The sequence below is a fragment of the Patagioenas fasciata genome, chromosome 6 (assembly GCF_037038585.1).
Source record: "Patagioenas fasciata isolate bPatFas1 chromosome 6, bPatFas1.hap1, whole genome shotgun sequence".
In the NCBI taxonomy this organism is placed as follows: Eukaryota; Metazoa; Chordata; class Aves; order Columbiformes; family Columbidae; genus Patagioenas; species Patagioenas fasciata.
Window position 1 is genome coordinate 23297231 of NC_092525.1, and position 19181 is coordinate 23316411.

Genomic DNA, 19181 nt, shown 5'->3' on the forward strand with positions numbered 1-19181 from the left:
TTCAAACTTCTTTAAATCAGGCTGGTGAGTATTGAAAAGTTACCATCTGAGCTGGAGGAAGTGAAGAGGGACCACGGGATAGGAGCTTAGTACGGCATCTAGAAAAACTCTATTATATGTGTAGACACATGAAGTCGTAAGCTGTGGTTTAAAGGTGTAATCTTGGGCGCTGTGTTTTCCAGGACCGGCCTTCACCAAGCCAATCTCTATGGACTGACCACTTACCAGCCCCATTTTAATCCCCTAAAATGAGACAGTTCCTTGTCCCTAAAGGAGTCCTTCAGCCAAGGCTGATGCACTGTTGCTGGAATAAGGAAAATTTTCTTAGTGACCCTCTCTTGTATGGTAACTCCTAAACAAAAGTCCTCCATAGTGATCAGTTCTGCCAGCATTTCAGAGAATGGTCTTTTGCGAATAGTTTTATAAGGAGGTAAACAATAGGTGAATGGCAAGGTGTTATTTCAGTCTTTATGATGACTCTTAATACTCCTCTGATCACCATCATGGATGACTAATTCTCCTGCTCTCTATTCTCATTATCTTTGCTATAAGCTGCAAGACCTCTATTTGTCTTTCTTCTTAGGGAAACTGCGTACTGCAGCCAGTAGCTTTAATCCTTTAATCCTCAAATGTCCAGTTGATGCCTCCACCCACTGATTACCTCCTTTTGCAGCAAATGATCCTATTCCCTTTACAATGAATGTCCAGTGCTGGATTGGGCTGTTGTCTCTGGAAATGTGCTTCATGCACTTGGTAACAAATAAACAATGAACTTCAACCTGAACATATTCTGGGCTAATCATTATACTTCGAATCTTCATCATCATGACTTGAATTCCTGGGTAACTCACCACTGTTTGAGACTTCCCAAGGTCTGCTGCCCTCTTTCTACACTGAAATAATGCAAATAGTGTGCCAATAGTGTCTCACATCCTAGATTATTTTTTTCTAATGTGCTCCTATAAATACGGGGCACTTCATGTGTTGTTATGACAAGGAAATTCTTTGACTGAAAAGTTTGCAAATTCCAAAGTAGTATTTGTTTTATAAACAAAGGTGCTGTTTTCCTTATGCCAGCCTCTTTCTGCTTTTGCTTGTCCAGCAGTCTGTTCTGAAAGGCATGAAGCAGCTGTTGGCCCCGAATCAAAACTTGCAGCACAGGGAGGGTTATGTAAAAGTCCTTTGTGTGAGAGATGTACATGGCAGCAAATGGTGAAATTGGAGCACAGATTTTTTTGAGGGGAGATGGCTATTCATGGCAATGTTTTATTTTTTACTTGATTTTTGCATAGAACCAGAAGTAGAAGATATATTCTTTTTTTGTATTATTAGAAATATTTGGAGGAGATTCTGCAACTCTCCTAGTCCATCTATTTCTGTGCTTCACTGTTCTTACCATATAACACTTTCCAAATATTTGTTTGACATCCTTTCCTATCCACAGACACTCATTTCTCCCCTTTCACAGGTGGTTTCTTTTGAACTCATCAGCCCAAATTGATCTTAGCTTTTCCTTTCAGGTAATATTTTACAGAGCCCTGGACGTCATTTTCAGTGGTTTCCTCTGAACACTCTCCAAATGTGCCACAAATTTCTGTTAGTGTGATAACCAGAACTGGATGCAAAATCCTTGTACTGATTTCATAATAGCAAGGAATTGTTGACTAATACTCTGTTTATATTGCACTGTGGACACAGTTCTTTTTCTGCTGAACTGCTCCTTAAGTGGCTATTCTCATGCTGTATGTTTATAATGGATTTATTCCTGCCCAAGTCAAACATTTCCTTTTCACAATTAATTTAATCTAGATTTTTAAACTGTTTCTCCAGTTCATTGTGAGTTGTAGTTCTGTCATCTAACGTAATCACATCCACTTCCAGATTCTTCTCATCTGTAAATCTAATAGGCACAGGCTCTAATCAGCCATCCTGAGCATTAAGGCATTAATATGCACATTAAAAATACAACCTGGATGAGAGTCCCCTTGATAGAGGTTCCCAGTTTGACAGTGAGCCATTGACAGCTTTTCTGTGGAAATGAGCGTCAACCAGTAACTGTGGGGAGAGCACGCTTCCATTCATGAAAACGTCACTTGATATTGTGTCAAAAAGCTTTGCTGAAGTCTGGACTCTGTGGCAATGAATGTTAATACCTTACTCATAAGATCTGAATCCCTGCTCTAAAAGGAGATTGGGTTGATTTGACATGATTAGTTGTCAGCCTGTTGCGAACTATAAAACGAAAGTAACTCCAAATGTGTTGAAGTTCTGGTAGTGCATCATTCCTTTCTGACTCGTAGTTCCAAATCAGCTTCTTGATTGAGGAAGGCAGGGAGAGAACCTAACACAGGTTTTGAACGTTTGGGATCATTAGAGCTCTGTAAATATCTGGGGAGCAGCCTGGGGATTCAGCAGAATGTTTTAGCTCATGGTCTGTACTATACAATGTCTGTAACCACAAAGAAGAATCTACGTAGGCAATTGTTTAAACTAATCCAGAGAGTTAAATACTTCTGAATCAAGTTGAGCTAGGTTATATCTTTCTTCTGCATGGGTATGAAGTGAGAGAGGTTGTGTGTGCAGGGAAAGCCAGATCAGAACCCCTGCGCAGAGCAGTTGAACAAAAGCAGAGTAGCTGAAAGGGCAGCTTGTGGGTGGCTCAGCAAAGGCGACGGCAGTACAAAGTCAGGAGATGCTGAAAGCATGGAAGAGAGTGGCAAAGTCACCCTCTGTGAGGGAAAAGGACAGCTTCCAAGCTACCCGGGAAATGTTCTTTTTCTGCTGCTTGCTTTGTTGTAAATACACAAAAGTAATGTGTTGTCATTTACTTGTGGTTCCTTCCAGTAAGAAAACCTCGCTGTGTGAAGCCATCATGTGGTTTCAGCAGTGCTCTGAAGACACGCAAAGACACACTATGTACAGCTGAGAGTGTGTTAGCTAAATTATATGTACAGCATCAAACTGCAATGAAGAGAGAATATCAAGAACCAGTTGTAAAGATTTAGGAAAAAACAGGGGGGTTTAGGACAACTGCAATGTGCTGAGTGTTGGTGCGTTAAAGAAAATACCTTACTTGGACATGAATAGATAAAATAATAATTCGTTTTCAGGTGGTGGTTGTTGTTATGAACTTGCATCTGTAAATGAAAGATATAAAAGCAACTTTTAAATGGTTGGTTTCTCACTGCAGCCTTGGGCTTGTTTCTTAGCATACAGAGCATTGCTTTGCTGCTGCTTGGACTTTTACCCTTTCATCAGTCACCTTCCAGTTTGTTTCCTCTCAGTCATTTTTAATAGAATGCCTTTTTGATTACAGAAAATTGGTTGATACACTGCTCTAATGAAAATGCTAGACAAATGCTCCTTCTTGGAACTGACATCAGGAATGTTATACAAGACATTCTTAAATATGCTGGCAGCTGCCCTGAATGTAATGAAATCATGGAAATTAGAAGTATTGCACTCTCTGTGTGGCCAGCTCAGGACTGTTCTCAGTATGTTACCACTTTTGCTGTGAATTTCAAAAGGAATCACTTTTCGTGATTTTTTTTTTCTTGGGACATTCTTCAACATGCTTGTAATTCCCACAATCAGGAAAATTATCCTGATCTTCTGAGGTACTATTTTATTTATTTATTTATTTGTAATTGCACACAATTCCTCATGGCTACATCCCTTTGTACCACACTAAATCATTTCTCTTCCAGCAGCGCGTTTACAGTCTCCAGAAGGTTGATAACATTTCTGGTGGAAGTGCATGTGTAGGATGAAATCCTATTCCTACTGAAGCCAGCAGTAAAATTCCCACAAACTTAAGTGGTTCGGATTTCACATGTAGTTTTTTTAGTCTTCTCTTGTATGACATTTTAGTTAATCCTTAATGCATTCTTAGTATAGTAGGGATCTAAATGCAGAAAAGTAGAAGAGTAGCAATGATGCATATTCTGTGTTTCACCAGCACCTTTCCATGTAAGGAGGTTAAAGGAGCTTATGAAAGACAGGTGGGACCTGCTGCAGAGCACAAGGGATAGATATTATTTTAATTCTTCTGAAGTGCAGAAAAAGTGGAAGGGAAAGACCTTATCTCTGTGGCAATGTGTATGTCTGTATAAATGGAAGGACTATCCTGGCTTTCATGTTGCCTTCTCTTCATCCGTGTTTTTATTCACCTATTGCTTCTCTGTAGCATTTCAGTGTATTATCATCAGAGATTCTGATTTTGAATTTTCCAAGATGAATCTAATTTTCTTTACTTGGTTTTTAGTGTTCGAGATTCTTCCATAGTTTCTTTGTTGGAGGCTTACAAAAGTTCCTGAAGTAATTGTAGTTGTGTTAATTTGAAGTAATATTATTCATTAATTAATAGCAGTATTAAGCAAGAGTCAACAAAATGAAAACTTTGCCCAGATTCATATGCTGTTGCTTAACACTTGCTATCGGAAGTAGCAAGTGGCTCGAGGATGATGAGCACTGAAAGGGACCAGGGCTGCGTCGGCTACTGGGAAAGAAGGCACAGAAACCTGTTTCCAGCTGCTTTGTTCTCCTTTTCTGTTCAGCATGAACGTTCTGTTCCAGAGTGGCCAGAGAGATGTGAGGGTTTTCTTTACGTGTTCTGGTTTGGGTTTATTCATTGCAACAGACTTGCAAAAAAAGCCTTTCCAGAATGCAGGATGGCAGGGACTTGGGCTGAGGGGTGCCTTGTACTGGAGGAAGAGTCATGGGGATGCTCAGTGAGCAAACCAGCTGTTTTGAAAGGATGACGTGGAGATGGCACAGGGCAGCTACATCACTTCTGTCTTGTTGTGATGGTCGGATTTACCAGATGCTGCTGTTGGAACAACGCAGAGATGGCTTACAAAAGAAAGCCTGATAACACTTGTAGGTGTAGTGTATGGTGTAGACATGTGTTAGAAACAGATTTCCATGTGCGTGATGTGACGCAAACAAGATTGTTTCTGGCATGAAAAGCCTTCAGTTGAGACATCAAATTATTAAGAATACTATGGCCAGAAGCTTTCGTAATAAATTACTGTAAACTCATGAAAGATTGATTTTTTTTTTTTTTAATTTTAGAGAAAATAAATCAACGGTATAAATTCAGCTCTATTACAGTTTCAAACAGGAGACTGACTCCTGAAGTATTATCCACTTTCTGCAAGTATCACCTATGAACCTGTATATAAAAGGTTAAATGTTTGCAGACAGTCTTTGCCTTAAGTTCAGACACAAATTACTATTTTTACTTTACATTCTCTTGATGAGGATAATGATAAACATCTGTCACTTTGCTGCTTAGCCAACTAAGAATCTTATTGCAATCTGTAATTTAAACAGTGAAGGGGAAAAAAATACATGGACAAACTGTACTTTATATAGATAGCGAAGAAGAAAAGAAAGAGAATAGAAGTCAAATGCAGGAGAACTGAGAAGCGGGCATTTTCAGTCTGCAGTTACTTGGCTAAAATCTGTGGATATATGATAGATGTATGATTTTTCCATTTATTTGATATTTCACAGGGAAAATTACCGTTAGTTTCTTTTCAGACATGGAGACTGAGGAAAATACTTCATTGGCATGCTGTGACTTTTTGGCATATGCAGTTTATTAGCAAAATGATTAAGGGTAGTGTGTCTACGGGTGTGTCTACTGTTTTCATCGGGAGCTCTTTCAGTGTCCTCTCCAGTTCCAACATTTTTAGGAATCACTGCTAATTATTTTAAAGTCCACACATCAGCTAGTTTTCCAGTAATTCATCTGTATTTAAAAACAATTTGAACTTTTGAAACTTCTTGTACAAACAGTTTTGTTTCTAAATGGTGCATTGGATCATATTTCTTAACAAAACTATAATTTAACAAATCAGAAGCACTTCTATTTCATTTAGATTCGACTGATCAAGCCATAGTTTACAAGGAGTGAGTATGAAGTGGTCTACCTGCTAATGCTGCATGAGCAGAAGCAGACCCTGTGTTAGGAGATGAAACTGGGAATCTCTTTGTGGCCCACCAAGGATGGGTTGCACGCAGGGAGAAGCCCTTTGGTGTCACGTTTGCATATCTCGCTCTAATGGTCTTTTGCTAATGGGTAAGCTACCAATTGCAACTGCTCAGGGAATCTGTAAAGAACTAGTGGTGTGTAAATTTTAGCTAAATGCTATTTTGTAAATGGAGTTGTGCCGACAGGGGTCTGGCTGGTATATAACTAGTTCTCGTTATTGAGTTATTCAGTTTTTGCAGGTGATTTTTGTTTCTCCATGTTATGCCTCTTAGGTACCAACAGAACAGGTTTAGATTTTATAGTTCTTGCTAATAGGGCTTTGGTGGTCATTTTCAGGGAGTATTGTATGTCAGAGTTTGGGGAAAGGATGTTGTTCTTTGTACTTTCCAGGTTGAAATTCCATTCTTTTGGCATCTTTGAGCTTCAGAAAGCGGTCTGATTTTTACCAAAAAACTGCTATTTTTTTTTTTTTTAGATTTTCTTATATTAATGCAGGCCAGACCAAAGCAAAGTACATACCTTTTAGCTTTCAGTTTTAGTTCCTGGTATTTTCTTTAATTAGGTCAGCTGTTTACATATAAAGAAGGTTTTTTTCTGTCTAATGAAAAAGAGACCTCTAATACATAATCCAGTCTATGTTATGCTGAGCCGTGAGCACTGGAACCAATGATGCTTTTGCTGTTATCCTTCATAAATCCTTTGTTTATATAGGTGCTATTCACATCTAACAAGTCTTAGGCTGAAGTGTGGAATTTGTCACAACTGAGTCAGTCTTAAATAACAGCGAGGTTTTTTACCCGTAGGAGGGTAAATTTCAAAATCCAAACCTATGGTGCTGCTGTCTTGCATGTGTCAATCTGGCTGAATCTGAATGGTAAAAGATTTGATAATAAGTACTGCAGTAAGTGATCTGAGATAATTTCTTGGGTTTTCATTTACCATCACACGTCTTTGTCTGAAAACTTGCTTTAATACAAAATTACAATTTTGTGTGGAAATATATAATGTACTTTGTGAAAAAGGCCTTGCATCTCATATTGCATTAACCTCTAAAAGTCCAGATTTCATGACGTTAAACACTAATGTTAAACAGGCCAGCGCTTCATATTTTATCCACCAGACATTCTTTGTATGAGTTACATTGCTGGATTACTTCGGTGTAAGTCCAGGTTTTTTCACCAATATATTTCCAATTTACTGCAGTCTGAGAGACTTTTTTTTTTTTTTCTTCCATGTAGACTGAAAATGATGAGAATGGCCAAGCAGACAATTTTTCAATGGACCCCCAGCTGGAGAGACAGGTGGAGACAATTCGAAATCTTGTGGACTCCTACATGTCTATTATTAACAAATGTATCCGAGACTTGATACCAAAAACAATCATGCATCTTATGATCAATAATGTAAGTAACAACCAGGTTTCTATATTATTTTAATACATCTGTAAAATCTCTTATGCTCCTACAAACACACCTCTTGAATATAGCAGCAACAACAGCATATACTAAAGAGAAGAACACATTCCTGTAAACGTGATGCTCTTAGACAAAATATTCCAATCTTTTGTAGTAGTATTAAGGTCCGCAGCCTTCTGAAAGGCTGGCACACTGCCTTGAGTGTTCACTCCAAATGCTAAATTAATTTACATCTTAATCAAAGCAAAAGTTATTATTTAAAGGTAAATCAAGGATATTTTGTACTTTTTTCTGTCTTGCTTTTGGTATAACAGGAAAAGGGAGTTGGAAGCTCCATCTAGGCAGCCTGTGAGAGCAGAGGAGTAGAACTGCGCTTGCTTGATTTTCAGTCTGTAGCCCTTTGTCATGGTTTCGTGAAGCAGTTCTTATTTTATTTGAATTTCTTTATACTTTCAAGTTACCATTTTCAAGGAATAAATCTAGAAGCCTTGGACACTGTTGTTTAGATAAGCAGATGTGGTTGGTTGATTTATTGTGTCTGTCTTTCTTAGATGTGAAGATTATTTGGTTAAATAAATGGCTTTGAGATACCAGTGTTTTTCCACCACACTAGTGTATCAGCCTCTGCTTTCTGGCAGAGTTTGGAATGGACCTTGTTGAAAATTAAGCTGAGTATTAGTGCCACTGCTGCCATATATATTAAGAATGGAGAGCACAGTTCCTGTTAGTTACAGGTAGCACCTCTTCTGTGAGGTCATCCATTGCTTTTTAAAATACAATATGCTATAAGGCAAATCTGTTTAGAAAGCACCATTTACTTTTGACACAGAGCCACCTCTAGCCTTAGTCTGATGGATTTCATTAGTCCTGTGGAATTTGTGTTGCACTTAAGAGTTAAGTGCTTGGACAGGAAATTTAAATGAGATTTCCTGGTACATATAATATAAGCAGAATTTTTGCAGGAGGTGAGAGATATTCCACTAACTTCTTTAGGTTTAGGGGTGTCAGGCTTCAAATAAGGCTCTAATCATGGGTGAGATTTTACAAAAGAGCACGGGAACAATGGAACTGCCTTTTTTTTTTTTCTTCTGAAATCAGCCATGCTCTCAAATTTATAGGGTGAGCATGTTCCCTCTGCTCTTTCCAGATCACAGCTAGCAACTTGCTCCTTCAGCTTAGCACAACTTCAGTGCCTTTTGAAAGGGCTGGATTTTAGGTCTCATTTCATAAACTGCAGAGTTCGGTGTGTGGTTCCTTTTGAAAGTTTATATTACATTTTCTGCCACTCACCTCCTCATATGGAATAGTTTAGGGGTCTCTGAAGTGGGTGCTTTACTCAGAAGTAGAATACTTCAAGATTTTGTACTTCCAGTCTCATCGGCTGTTATGTTGGTAAAGTCTGCCATGCTGGCTGACCATGGCACACAGAAACATCATACTTAAAATATCGTCTACCTTTCAATTGACCTCATAGTCCATAGCAGTGTTTGGGCTTGTTAGAATGAGCTCAGACCCACATTTCAATGCTAGAATTTAAATTTGTGACAAAGAATCAAAACATTTTAAAGGACTGTGAAGAGTGAGACTAGAAACATTAATGCACTTGTTTCTGTGAAGCATAGGCAGTAAAATACCATATTAAAAACAATAGATAAAAATATAAATTTTTTAAAATCAGTGCTATTCAAAAGAGAAAGAAATGCTTGAGTTAAAACTGTTGAGCCGTGTCAAGAGTTCGTGTAACAATCTGGAAAGCAGTGGAGCTGTGATGGAAAGCGGGTCCTGTTAAGTAGCATGTGTGTTCCTTGGAGTCTTCAGAAGTCAAACCCATCCATCAGGAGTTAAGAGAAAACACCCATCCTCCCCCTTGATGAGCATGTTCTGTACTTTCTGCTGCCCCATCATGTTGCCTCCAAAACTCTGGAAACAAATTGATCCCAAGGAGTTTGTTTCCATGACAATTGTAACCTCTTAAGTCCTCTTAGAACTTCCTTTCTGCTTTGTGGGCCTGTAAATGAACACTTGTAATTCAAGGGAAGTATCAAATTCGAACTCAGTGTACAGAAAATAATTAGATGCTGTCCCTAAGCATATTTGAGGCCTAAGCCTAGATTGTTCCATTCCAAATGCATCCCTTATTTTTCCCTTAGGGTGGAGGTTGATTACCTTAAAAGAAAATGCATTTACCACACAGAACTGCATTGAGTTACTATTAGCAAATCAAACACGCACAAACAAAACACACATTTCAGAATTTGTGCCTCATGGTGCCTAGGTATTGTAGATTATACAAGAGGGGTGGTCTTACACTGGACAGTGTACACTCCATAGGCAGTGCTGATATTAATCTCAGCTGAGTAGAAAAACTCCTAAGTGCTTGTTAATACAAAACTTAAGGAACGGACTGTGTTTGTGTTTGAGGCAGTGATGCGTGTTATAGTCTGAATGAAGTTGTGAGCCCACCTTACTTCACTTTGGAGTGACAGGGCAGGCTTTGCGGCACTGACCTTTTGGATGCTTGCTATGGTTTGGCTTTGACCACAGGTCTGATGTCTGTGAAGGAAAATGTTTTAAACCATTCCTGTGAGTCTGTTTTCTAGAAGGAGCAAAGGCATGAGTAAGTGTCACTTTTCCTTCCTTTTTCAAGCTGGAGAAAGTGGCTATTGTGGAAGATCTTCCTCTGTCTAGTACAGTGCAGAAGGAAGGAGCTTGATCCAGGAACTGTCCTTACCACAGCAGTCTTCCCCTTCCAGAGGAGTTGAGGGAGTTACTTGAGTCTTGCTAGTGGCAGACAGGGATCTCTAATTATAATTGTCACAGGCTGATTTTTTCAAACAGATATTTGCGGTTTAACAATGCTTTTACAATCAGCTCTGTCCTTAATCTAATTTTAGGACTTCTTCTTCCTCTTTTTTTTTGAAGTGATGCCATTAAAATGCTCATTTCATCGAGCAGAATGTGATGCTGTTTAACTATGATATCTGTTTTTAATGTGGAGCTTTTGGCAATCGCGAGGAAAGTAGTGTACTCTGGCTCTTGATCAGTACCATCTACTGGAAAACAGCATGAGACTCATGGAAAATTTTTGCAGGCTTTGCTAAGAATTTGTGCCTCTCCTGTCGTACGTGAATGGGAAATGACAGCCAAGCCCAGGCAATGTAGTTTGTTACTCTGTAAATTCCATCCTGGCCTTCTTTTCATTGCTGGGTGACCACAAAGGGTCCTGGGTCCATGCAGTTCGGCTGCTCTCACTGACCCTGTCTGAGCACAAACTTTGCCTTAGTCTAGCTGTCAGGACTTAATATGGCTGAACCAGCACAAACCCATGACCAAACTGAGCTCAGGTTTATTTAATCAGAATTGTTAGCATCTCCAGCTCAAACAAAAACATTAATAGAGCAAAAAGCCAGATGAAAAATAGATCAGAAAAGCAAAGCAAGTCTCAAATGAAAGGATTTAATAGGTCAGCAGTTGGTCTCTTTACCACAGTCTTATTTAATCAGAGTACCTTGAGCTTTTTATCTCTCCTAATGTGGTCCAGGTTTCTATAACCAGGGCACGCGTAGCAGGAAATCAATATAGCGAATTAGATTGCTTGGAGACTTCTCCCTTCAGTTTGAAAGTGTGTGGATGGGATATTTAGAATCGGACAAAGTTGTTGGAGATGAAAGATGCCGTCTACAGTAGAGTAAATTGTTGCTAAGAAAATAATTGACAGAGATCATATAAAGCCTGAAAATTCCCATTCCTGGGGGAATTTAGTATCTGATGGTGTTGCTAATGGCTGCCATTTAAACCTCAGCCCTTTAGAACTGGATCAGATGGCAGCTGACTCCTGGGAGCTGTTGGGAAGCCTGTTTGAAATGAATTGTAACCATAGGTGTCACCTTAGAGACACAGGCCACTGTTAACTCCAACCATGTCCAGTGTTTCAAAGACAGACACAAAAAAAGGCCACAGTGCATTGTGAAGTGGCTGCACAAAACCATCTCATCCTCACATGTGAATCGTCGTCTTAGAATGTGGCTTCATAATTGCATTAAGCCCATCACTGTGCAGGCTGCTGCTAGGAGGTCCAGTCCATCCTTTTTCCAGATGCTCTGCCCAGCTGCACGTGCCAGCCCCTCCTTGGGCCACAGCTTGACCTCAGGCTGCTGCACCGTCTGCTCAGTCCGAGTTCTGATCTGACCAGTAGAATTGATGTAAGGTAGTAGGAGAAACAGATTAAATTGAGATAAGTCTGTTTCCTGGTTCCATGGATCTCACACTGTATTTGTTCAGTATTGTATTCTCAAGGGGTTTTTTTAATTACTTTGAGGATTTTTTTCTTTTTTTTTTTTTTTTTTTGGTGTGATGAAATAGGTAAAAGAATTTATCAATGCAGAGCTATTGGCTCACTTGTATTCTTCTGAGGACCAAAACACTCTAATGGAGGAATCGGCTGAACAGGCACAGAGGCGGGATGAAATGCTCCGCATGTACCAAGCTCTAAAGGAAGCCCTGGCAATCATTGGAGATATTAGCACTAGCACTGTCTCAACCCCTGCACCCCCTCCTGTGGATGACTCTTGGCTTCAGCAGGCCCGCAGGTAAGGATCCCTGTATCTGTTTTGCAATGAAACTGAGGACAGGCAGACATTGTCAGCATCAGCAGCCCCCTCCCTATGTGTCTCTTTGGGAAGATGCTCCTCCAGGTCATTTGTGAGGGAAACCTGAATGTTTTCCCACATACAAATATTTTATGGACATGTACATGAACACCAGAGAGGATATTTGCCTTGTAGAAGACTATCCAGTGGAATTATAGCTTGTCCGATGCTTCAGATAGCAGCCACATGGCCTCTTCTTGCAAGCTGTTATAATAATTCAGCATCTCAGGCTCCATGTCATAGGAAATCCACTTAACGGAACATTTTTAGAACTCGATTAAAATCTGTTACATTTACTTCTTTGCTTGTATGTTTATTTCTGGCTATTGTAAGGCATGCTGTCTGTGGGAAAGGTGATTTAAATATGTGTGATGCTCTCACACTGACAGCAGAGGAAAATGCCAAGAAAATACAATTATCATAGGCATAACAAAGGGTTTAATTTTTGTTTAAAAATTAAAAAACAATAAAATAAAACCAAACCAAAACCACAAACTCCACCTTACTGAGCTTCTTAAATCTCTTGATATTTCACTAGATCACCTCCTCCAAGTCCCTCAACTCAGAGGAGGCCCACATTAAGCAATCCCCCAACCAGACCTTTATCTGGCCGAGGACCAGCTCCTGCAATTCCATCTCCAGGCCCCCAGTCAGGGGCTCCCCCGGTACCGTTCCGTCCAGGACCACTGCCTCCATTTCCAAGTACTGGTGAAGCCCTTGGAGGACCTCCCCAGGTTCCCTCTCGGCCGAGCCGGGCTCCTCCCAGCGTCCCAAGGTAAGACGTCTGATCTTCCTAGTGGTGGGCATGGTTCTCTCCCTCTAGCATAACAGACAGATTCTGCACTGTGTCAGAAAGTTGAGCACTGGTGCTGAATAAGTCTAGTAACAAAGCAAAATTGGGCATTCCCTGCGGAGAGTCAAAAGGCATTTTGAGGAACCAATTCTTAGCACAAATATGACTTTTTGAAATGATAGAAAGTTTTTTTCATGAAAGAAAACAAAAAAAAATCCAATCAGTCAATTTGAAGACACTGGATGATTTTACATTAAGAACTCCTGTTCTGGTTGTGTTGTACCCACATAGGAGTTCACAGAGAGAGAGAGGTCATCTACCCCTCCACCCAAAGAGGGGCAGGGGTACGACTCCCTCCTCACTTCTGCCATTCTGAGTCCTCACCAGAGGAAGTAACGGCTCTTCTGGGAGAGAACAAGAACAATCCTCGTAGAACCAGTGGAACAAACTGATAGGAGTCTGATTTTTATTCCACAAGGCAAGTAATTAACAGCCAGTTGAAAACAGTCCACAGTTATCTAACAGTGAAGGTCATATGGTAGAAAACAATTTGTTAAGGAACAGCATTTTCATGACTCTGTAGTTTCTTTTTCTTCCCAGGCCTTTTTATTTATCAGTACAACTTAAGGTAGCTGTGCATATTTTATAGTTTTTGGTGGCATAAACTGCTGTTTTTCTATATGGCTAAAATGTCCTTAATATTTTCACAATGACATAATACACATGATCACTCATGTGAGTGATCCAAAGCCTATGAATCCAAGGGCTTTGGTAACTTCCTAAATTATGTGAGAGGCATAAGTAGATTAAGCAACGTTGGAACAAAGGGGTTTCTCCATTTTTAATAAATAAACTGTTATATTAAAGTTAGTCCTAGTTTACCAGAAAATGCCAGTTAAATAGATTCAAAAACTGTCCAAACTTTCAGTTTTAGAAATGGTAACTGAGAAGAGAACCTTTGAAGAAAATATTTTTTACATAGGTGAGATCTGTTGTAGTTGTGAGTAACTTAAATTTGAGGCTCAATTTCTGACATAGTTACTCTTTATAATGTGAAGAATAAATAAATGAGGTATATAAAAATACTTCATTCCTTTGATATATTTGCTATGGAAAGGGTGTTGTTGCATCAGTGCCCATCCATGAAATGCACTTGTTGGATATCCCATCGTCCACAGTAGGACCCCTGGGGAGAAACCTGCAGTTTCCTTTCTGGGTACCGGACTTTGCGCTCGGAGGGCAGAATGGGAGCAGCATCCCCTGGGTGGGAAAGCCTGGAGCTGAGCTGGAGGGCACCAGCCCCAGTGTTTCCCCTGTGCCATCAGAGGATAAATCGCACACTAGATACAGAAATGAGGTCCAGTGTTTTGTCAGTTGTACTGCTGGAGAGAACCATAGCTCCCTGGCGTCTCTCACCTTCTCTTGCACATGAGCATGTCTCTCTGTCCTGCCTGGCTGTGATTGTGCATGACCATTGCTTTCCCGAGGTGCCTTGCCAAGAGCACGTCTGATGATAATCTTTTTGACGCTGAAGTGATAGGTGGGATGGAAACCAGAGAGGAATTTTCTAACACACAAAAGACACTGGGGTAAGCAGCCTGCGAACAGCTCAATTTGTGGCTGCCAGTGGTGGCATGCGAAGCGGTGGCTGATAAAAGAGGTCAGTGTTTTTAAAATGCTGTAGCTGGATACATAATTGAATGTATGACTGCTTGACATTTTTGTGGAAAAATATCTGCAATACACATCTTCTGGACTGGATCCTAGATGTCTTTTTTAGAGATGTGAAAGCCTCAGACATAAAAAAATCTCAACTGCTAAAGAATGAAGGAAGGGTTTGCTGTTTTGCTGAAACTTCAGGTTTCTCCTGCTGACTAAACTCCAAGAGAGGAAATCCCAGGGCAGGGCCTGCAGGGGAAATCACCTGAGGGGGACAGTGTGGCCGGCTCCTGTGCCTATTAAACCTTTCTTTTGAGCTACGGAATTTCTGCTACACTTGGTCTGGTTTTAATAACGGCCTTCGCAGGATCATAGGAAATTGACTCAGAAAATGGGTCTGAGATATTAAAAGGGAAAAAATAGTTTTGAGGAAGAGTTCTTGTGGAAATCTGAGCTTTCTCTGTGACTTATTTTTGAACTGGGGCTCTGTGCTCTGACTGCTCAACCACCATTATCTGCAACTATTCCTTGAAGTGTCAGGCGCTCTCATATCTAGGGAAGTAGTTTAGCTTCCTGAGAAAAAAGTTGTATTTTTAAAGTTCATCTGGCTTTCCAAAGGAGCTTTTTGTTCAGCCCCCATCACTGTCACTGAAGAAATATAAGCCTTCTGTTTTCTCCTGTTCTTTCTTAAGATAAAAAGATCATTTTCAGGGGTAAGATTTGAGTTGTCCTTTTCCAACGAGCAGCTGAGCACACATTTGATTTGGAGAACTTGCCACCTTATAGCAAGATACAATCCCTGACTTTAAAACAATCCTTTTTTTCCCCCCTTGATTTTATCAGTGTTTAACCAAAAGAATTGTGCAGAAAATGTGAGCTCTCAGCATTTTGTCACTGTTCCTCGCTTACTGTACAGGGAAAGGAAAAGGGATAGGGGAGCAGAAAATAATTTTCTTCCTTGCTTCACTCTGATTCTAAAGCTGGTTTGGGTTATGTGCGCTGAATATTTCTGTAAGGAAACAGAAACTATTTGCATGATACATGCCTCTTTTAATTAATCCCACTTGAGGTGGGTGGATCTCTCCCAGCAAAGCCTGTGAGTAAAGGCCCCCGGCTTTAAGGGCTTGATGCCAAAGCATATATGATTTGTGAAATATTCCCTGCTGCCAGAATTTAGATTATTCCCCCTCTCTCTTAAAAGGCTGCATTAGTATTTTGAAAGAAAATGCAGCTGTGAGCTCGCTTTGGTAAGATGGCTTTAAGCAGGCACTTCAGCTTACCACGATGTGTGTTTGCCTGCCTGTTTAGAAAGCCTGATCTTGACCAATTTTAGCTCTACTGTGGATGCTTTGATTTATTGGTTTTTAAATGTCTTGAATGGGAATCTCAGCTTTGCCACAAGGAAGACAATTGAATTGGAAATGTTTTTCTCCTGGCAGCAGAGCCCATGGTGTTAGTGGGGGTGGGAGGGTGCTCCCCTTTTTCTCTCTGTGTCCTGCTCTGCAATGCTGCTCTGGATTGATGAAGGCTTTCCCAACAAAGCACTGGAGATCGTTACTCACTTTGCCGTGAAAACACACATGAACCTGCGTGATGTGGAACCCTGGCCCCTGGTTAAACAGAGGTCTTGAAGGGCTAGACTGTCCACTTGAGCACGTGTCTCCCCCTCAGGCATGCTGGTGCTCAGTCCTTGGGGGCTGAGGACGGTCTTTACCTGTAAGACAAGCAGCAGGGAGAGAATTCACGTTGTGCTGTTCATGAACAGTCCCATGCTCTCCCTACCACCTCTTGCAGCTGTCTCCCTACAATTTATAATACTTCAACCCACAGCCAGCCAGCATGGAAGAGGTGAAGGCTGCTATGCAGCTACGTTTTGTTATGCCACTGAGGCTGATTACATGACCTGCTGTGTTTGTAATTAATCTACATTCTAGGCCATCATTACATATTTCTGCCAACCTGGCCCAAAAATGTACTTACACTTGACAATAATTACAGTTAGAAAATTCCAGACAAAGCCAGAAGTGCTGCAGAAAGCATCACTGCCTGATGTTTTCTGGTCCACAGGCTCTGTACTCAGCTCTATGCCAAATATCAGCCAAGAAGTAAGTTTTCTGTGATGGATTTGTATGGATTAGAGTTCTTTGGAAAGATTTAATATAATGTCTAGCCCTGTGTATTGAATCATAAGGGTATCCCTTGAAAAAATTGCACGTGATCCTCTGATTAACATCTGTCATAGTGCACAGGCATGTAAGACCAGAAGAGTTCTCCTGCCTTAGCCTGGGAATCTCCTCTCTTCTGAAAGTTTGACCTTTAAAAGCTTACTACTATATTTTTAATGGAATATAAATAATAATGAAATAGCCACCACATCAAAGTCTTCTGATAGGATGAGTCAGTGCCCACCTTAAAGCATTTGCATGCTCAGTTGGATGATCTCTATCTGAACAACCAAGTAGAAGAACACAACTCTGTCCAACAGTAGCATCCACTTGTCTGCTCTGAATGGATCTTCAGTGAAGGTTGTATTCAAAAAGTATAATCAGTCATTAGGAGTGTTTCGTGCAAGCAGAGAAGCAAGAGTGGTATCTGGAGAGATTTCAAAATCCTGCTGAATTTAAGGGGGAAAATAAAGCCAAAGAATAACTAATTTAGTTCTGCATTTCATGTCTGTGGTCAAAAGAATAGACATACACGGGTGATGCAAAGCCAGAGCCCATCACAGGAGGGGACATTCATCTTCTGTAGTCAGTATCTTTCATGTTCTACCTGTCCAAGGACCACAAAATCACAAAACTTATGAGAATATCAGTTATTCTTTGTGTGATTTCTGCTCTGGGGAAAAACACCCCTGTGTAATTTGTTACCAGTCTAATTTACGTTTATTGTTGTAATGCATACCCAGTAATATGCTCCTTTTGCTGCTGGCTGCTTTGAGCGGGAGACTCCATTTCTTTTCCCTTATCTCTTAGAAAGGAGCACTGTTTTTTCCCCTTGTCCACTGGCTTCTTCATCACTATTTTGTTTAATCTTTTTTTCTGCCCTTCCCTTGCTGTCCCCTTCTTGATGATGCTTTTTTACTTCCTCTTTCACCTTCTACCTTCACTTGGTTTCCTGCCCAGTACATTTGTCACCCTCATGTAGTCCCTCCTTTCCTTCTCACCATCGTGTCATGGTTTCTTTCCAACTTATCCCTTCCCTGGCACCTTTGTAAATCTCTCTCCCACTCCTTGCATTTCTGTCTTAATTTAAAGTTTTTATTCCAGTTTTCAAACCATAAAATGCAATATTAGGCAATCTTTCTTAGCAGCAGGCTGGTGTCAGTGGCTCTGACAACCATTAGAAACACTAGCAACACCACTTAGAGTAGCCCTACTGCCATGTGCAAAACCAGTTGAGGAATACCTGGTCACCTTGCAGCTTTGTTCCTAATAGAAGCAAGGAAAGAAACAGCATTCTGAAGGAGGATAAATATTGGAGGGATTGGCCAGAAAGCAGGTCACAGCAGGTTTTAAAAACATGTAAAAAATCACAATACAACTTCAGTGGTTTCATTATAATTCTGCAATACCTATCTTACAAGATGTTTGGAACAACGTTTGCACAGAACTGATTCTTCAGCTATATGAACTGTAATGCCGCAAGACACACAGGAAGGTTTCTACTTCTGCTCCGGGAGCTTCACTGATTGCTGCCCCTGACAGCAGCAATCTTCTTTCTTCTAGACTAGCAGTAGGATTTTGTTCACCACGTTCCTTCATCTACCTCTTCTCCAGATGACTGTCCTGAAGATGAAGTAAAACAAAGTTGGTGGGATGTCAGACACTGCAGCCTGGGTCCACAGGCTCTCCACTTCGTATTTTCAGTGCTCTAGGAATTTTCTGATGGGCTATCCGCTATGAAAAAATGTATTTGAGGAGTCACTTGTTCTATGTGGAATTTAGTTTTGTTCTTATTTCTTGAATATCAGATAGTTTTGATCATCTTTAGTATTGTTCGTGAGCTACTTGCTCCTGCCTTATTCAACAAAAACTGGTTTTAAAACGAGGTGAACGAGGAGAGATCCATTTGATTGAGACTTTCAAAGATACTTTCAAAGTTCAGCAACATGGATTAGTGTAGACTGGTCCCCTGTGAGGGGGAAGGATAAGTAAAAATGATGCAAGAGGGAGGAAGACAGAAAAAGAAGAAACCTGAAAAGAGTTGAAAGAAGCGACTCTGGGATAAAGATGATATTGTGAATGGATTCCTCAAACAGAGTTGAAGCCTGCTTTGGGAGTATTAGCTGGTGAACTGAATGAATAAGTAATTGATTCTGTTAAGTATTTTAAGCAAAAGCTTTTTTTTTTTTTTTCTTTCTTAGCCTTCTCTCTCAAGATACTGTTAGTAGAAGGAAGTGGGATTTTTTTTCAGTGTGTCTCATCTTGAAAAAGGAAAGTAGAATCAAACAATAGCAAATGTTGTTTGCCAGAAATACAGGAACCTGAAGATGTGTTTTGTCCCCAGTAATTATTTAATGTTTATAAATATAAATATATATAATATAATATAATATAATATAATATAATATAATATAATATAATATAATATAATATAATATAATATAATATAATATAATATAATATAATATAATATAATATAATATAATATAATATAAATATTTT

The 19181-nt window shown here is 40.0% G+C and overlaps 1 protein-coding gene across 1 annotated transcript in view; it reads left to right on the forward strand.

Moving 5' to 3' along the window:
- Nucleotides 1-19181, forward strand: part of DNM3 (dynamin 3) — a 179175-nt gene that overhangs the window by 144572 nt on the left and 15422 nt on the right. Inside the window, 3 exon segments of the mRNA XM_065842415.2 lie at nucleotides 7237-7401; nucleotides 11776-12002; nucleotides 12601-12837. Of these exon segments, the coding sequence (XP_065698487.2) occupies nucleotides 7237-7401; nucleotides 11776-12002; nucleotides 12601-12837 (629 nt within the window).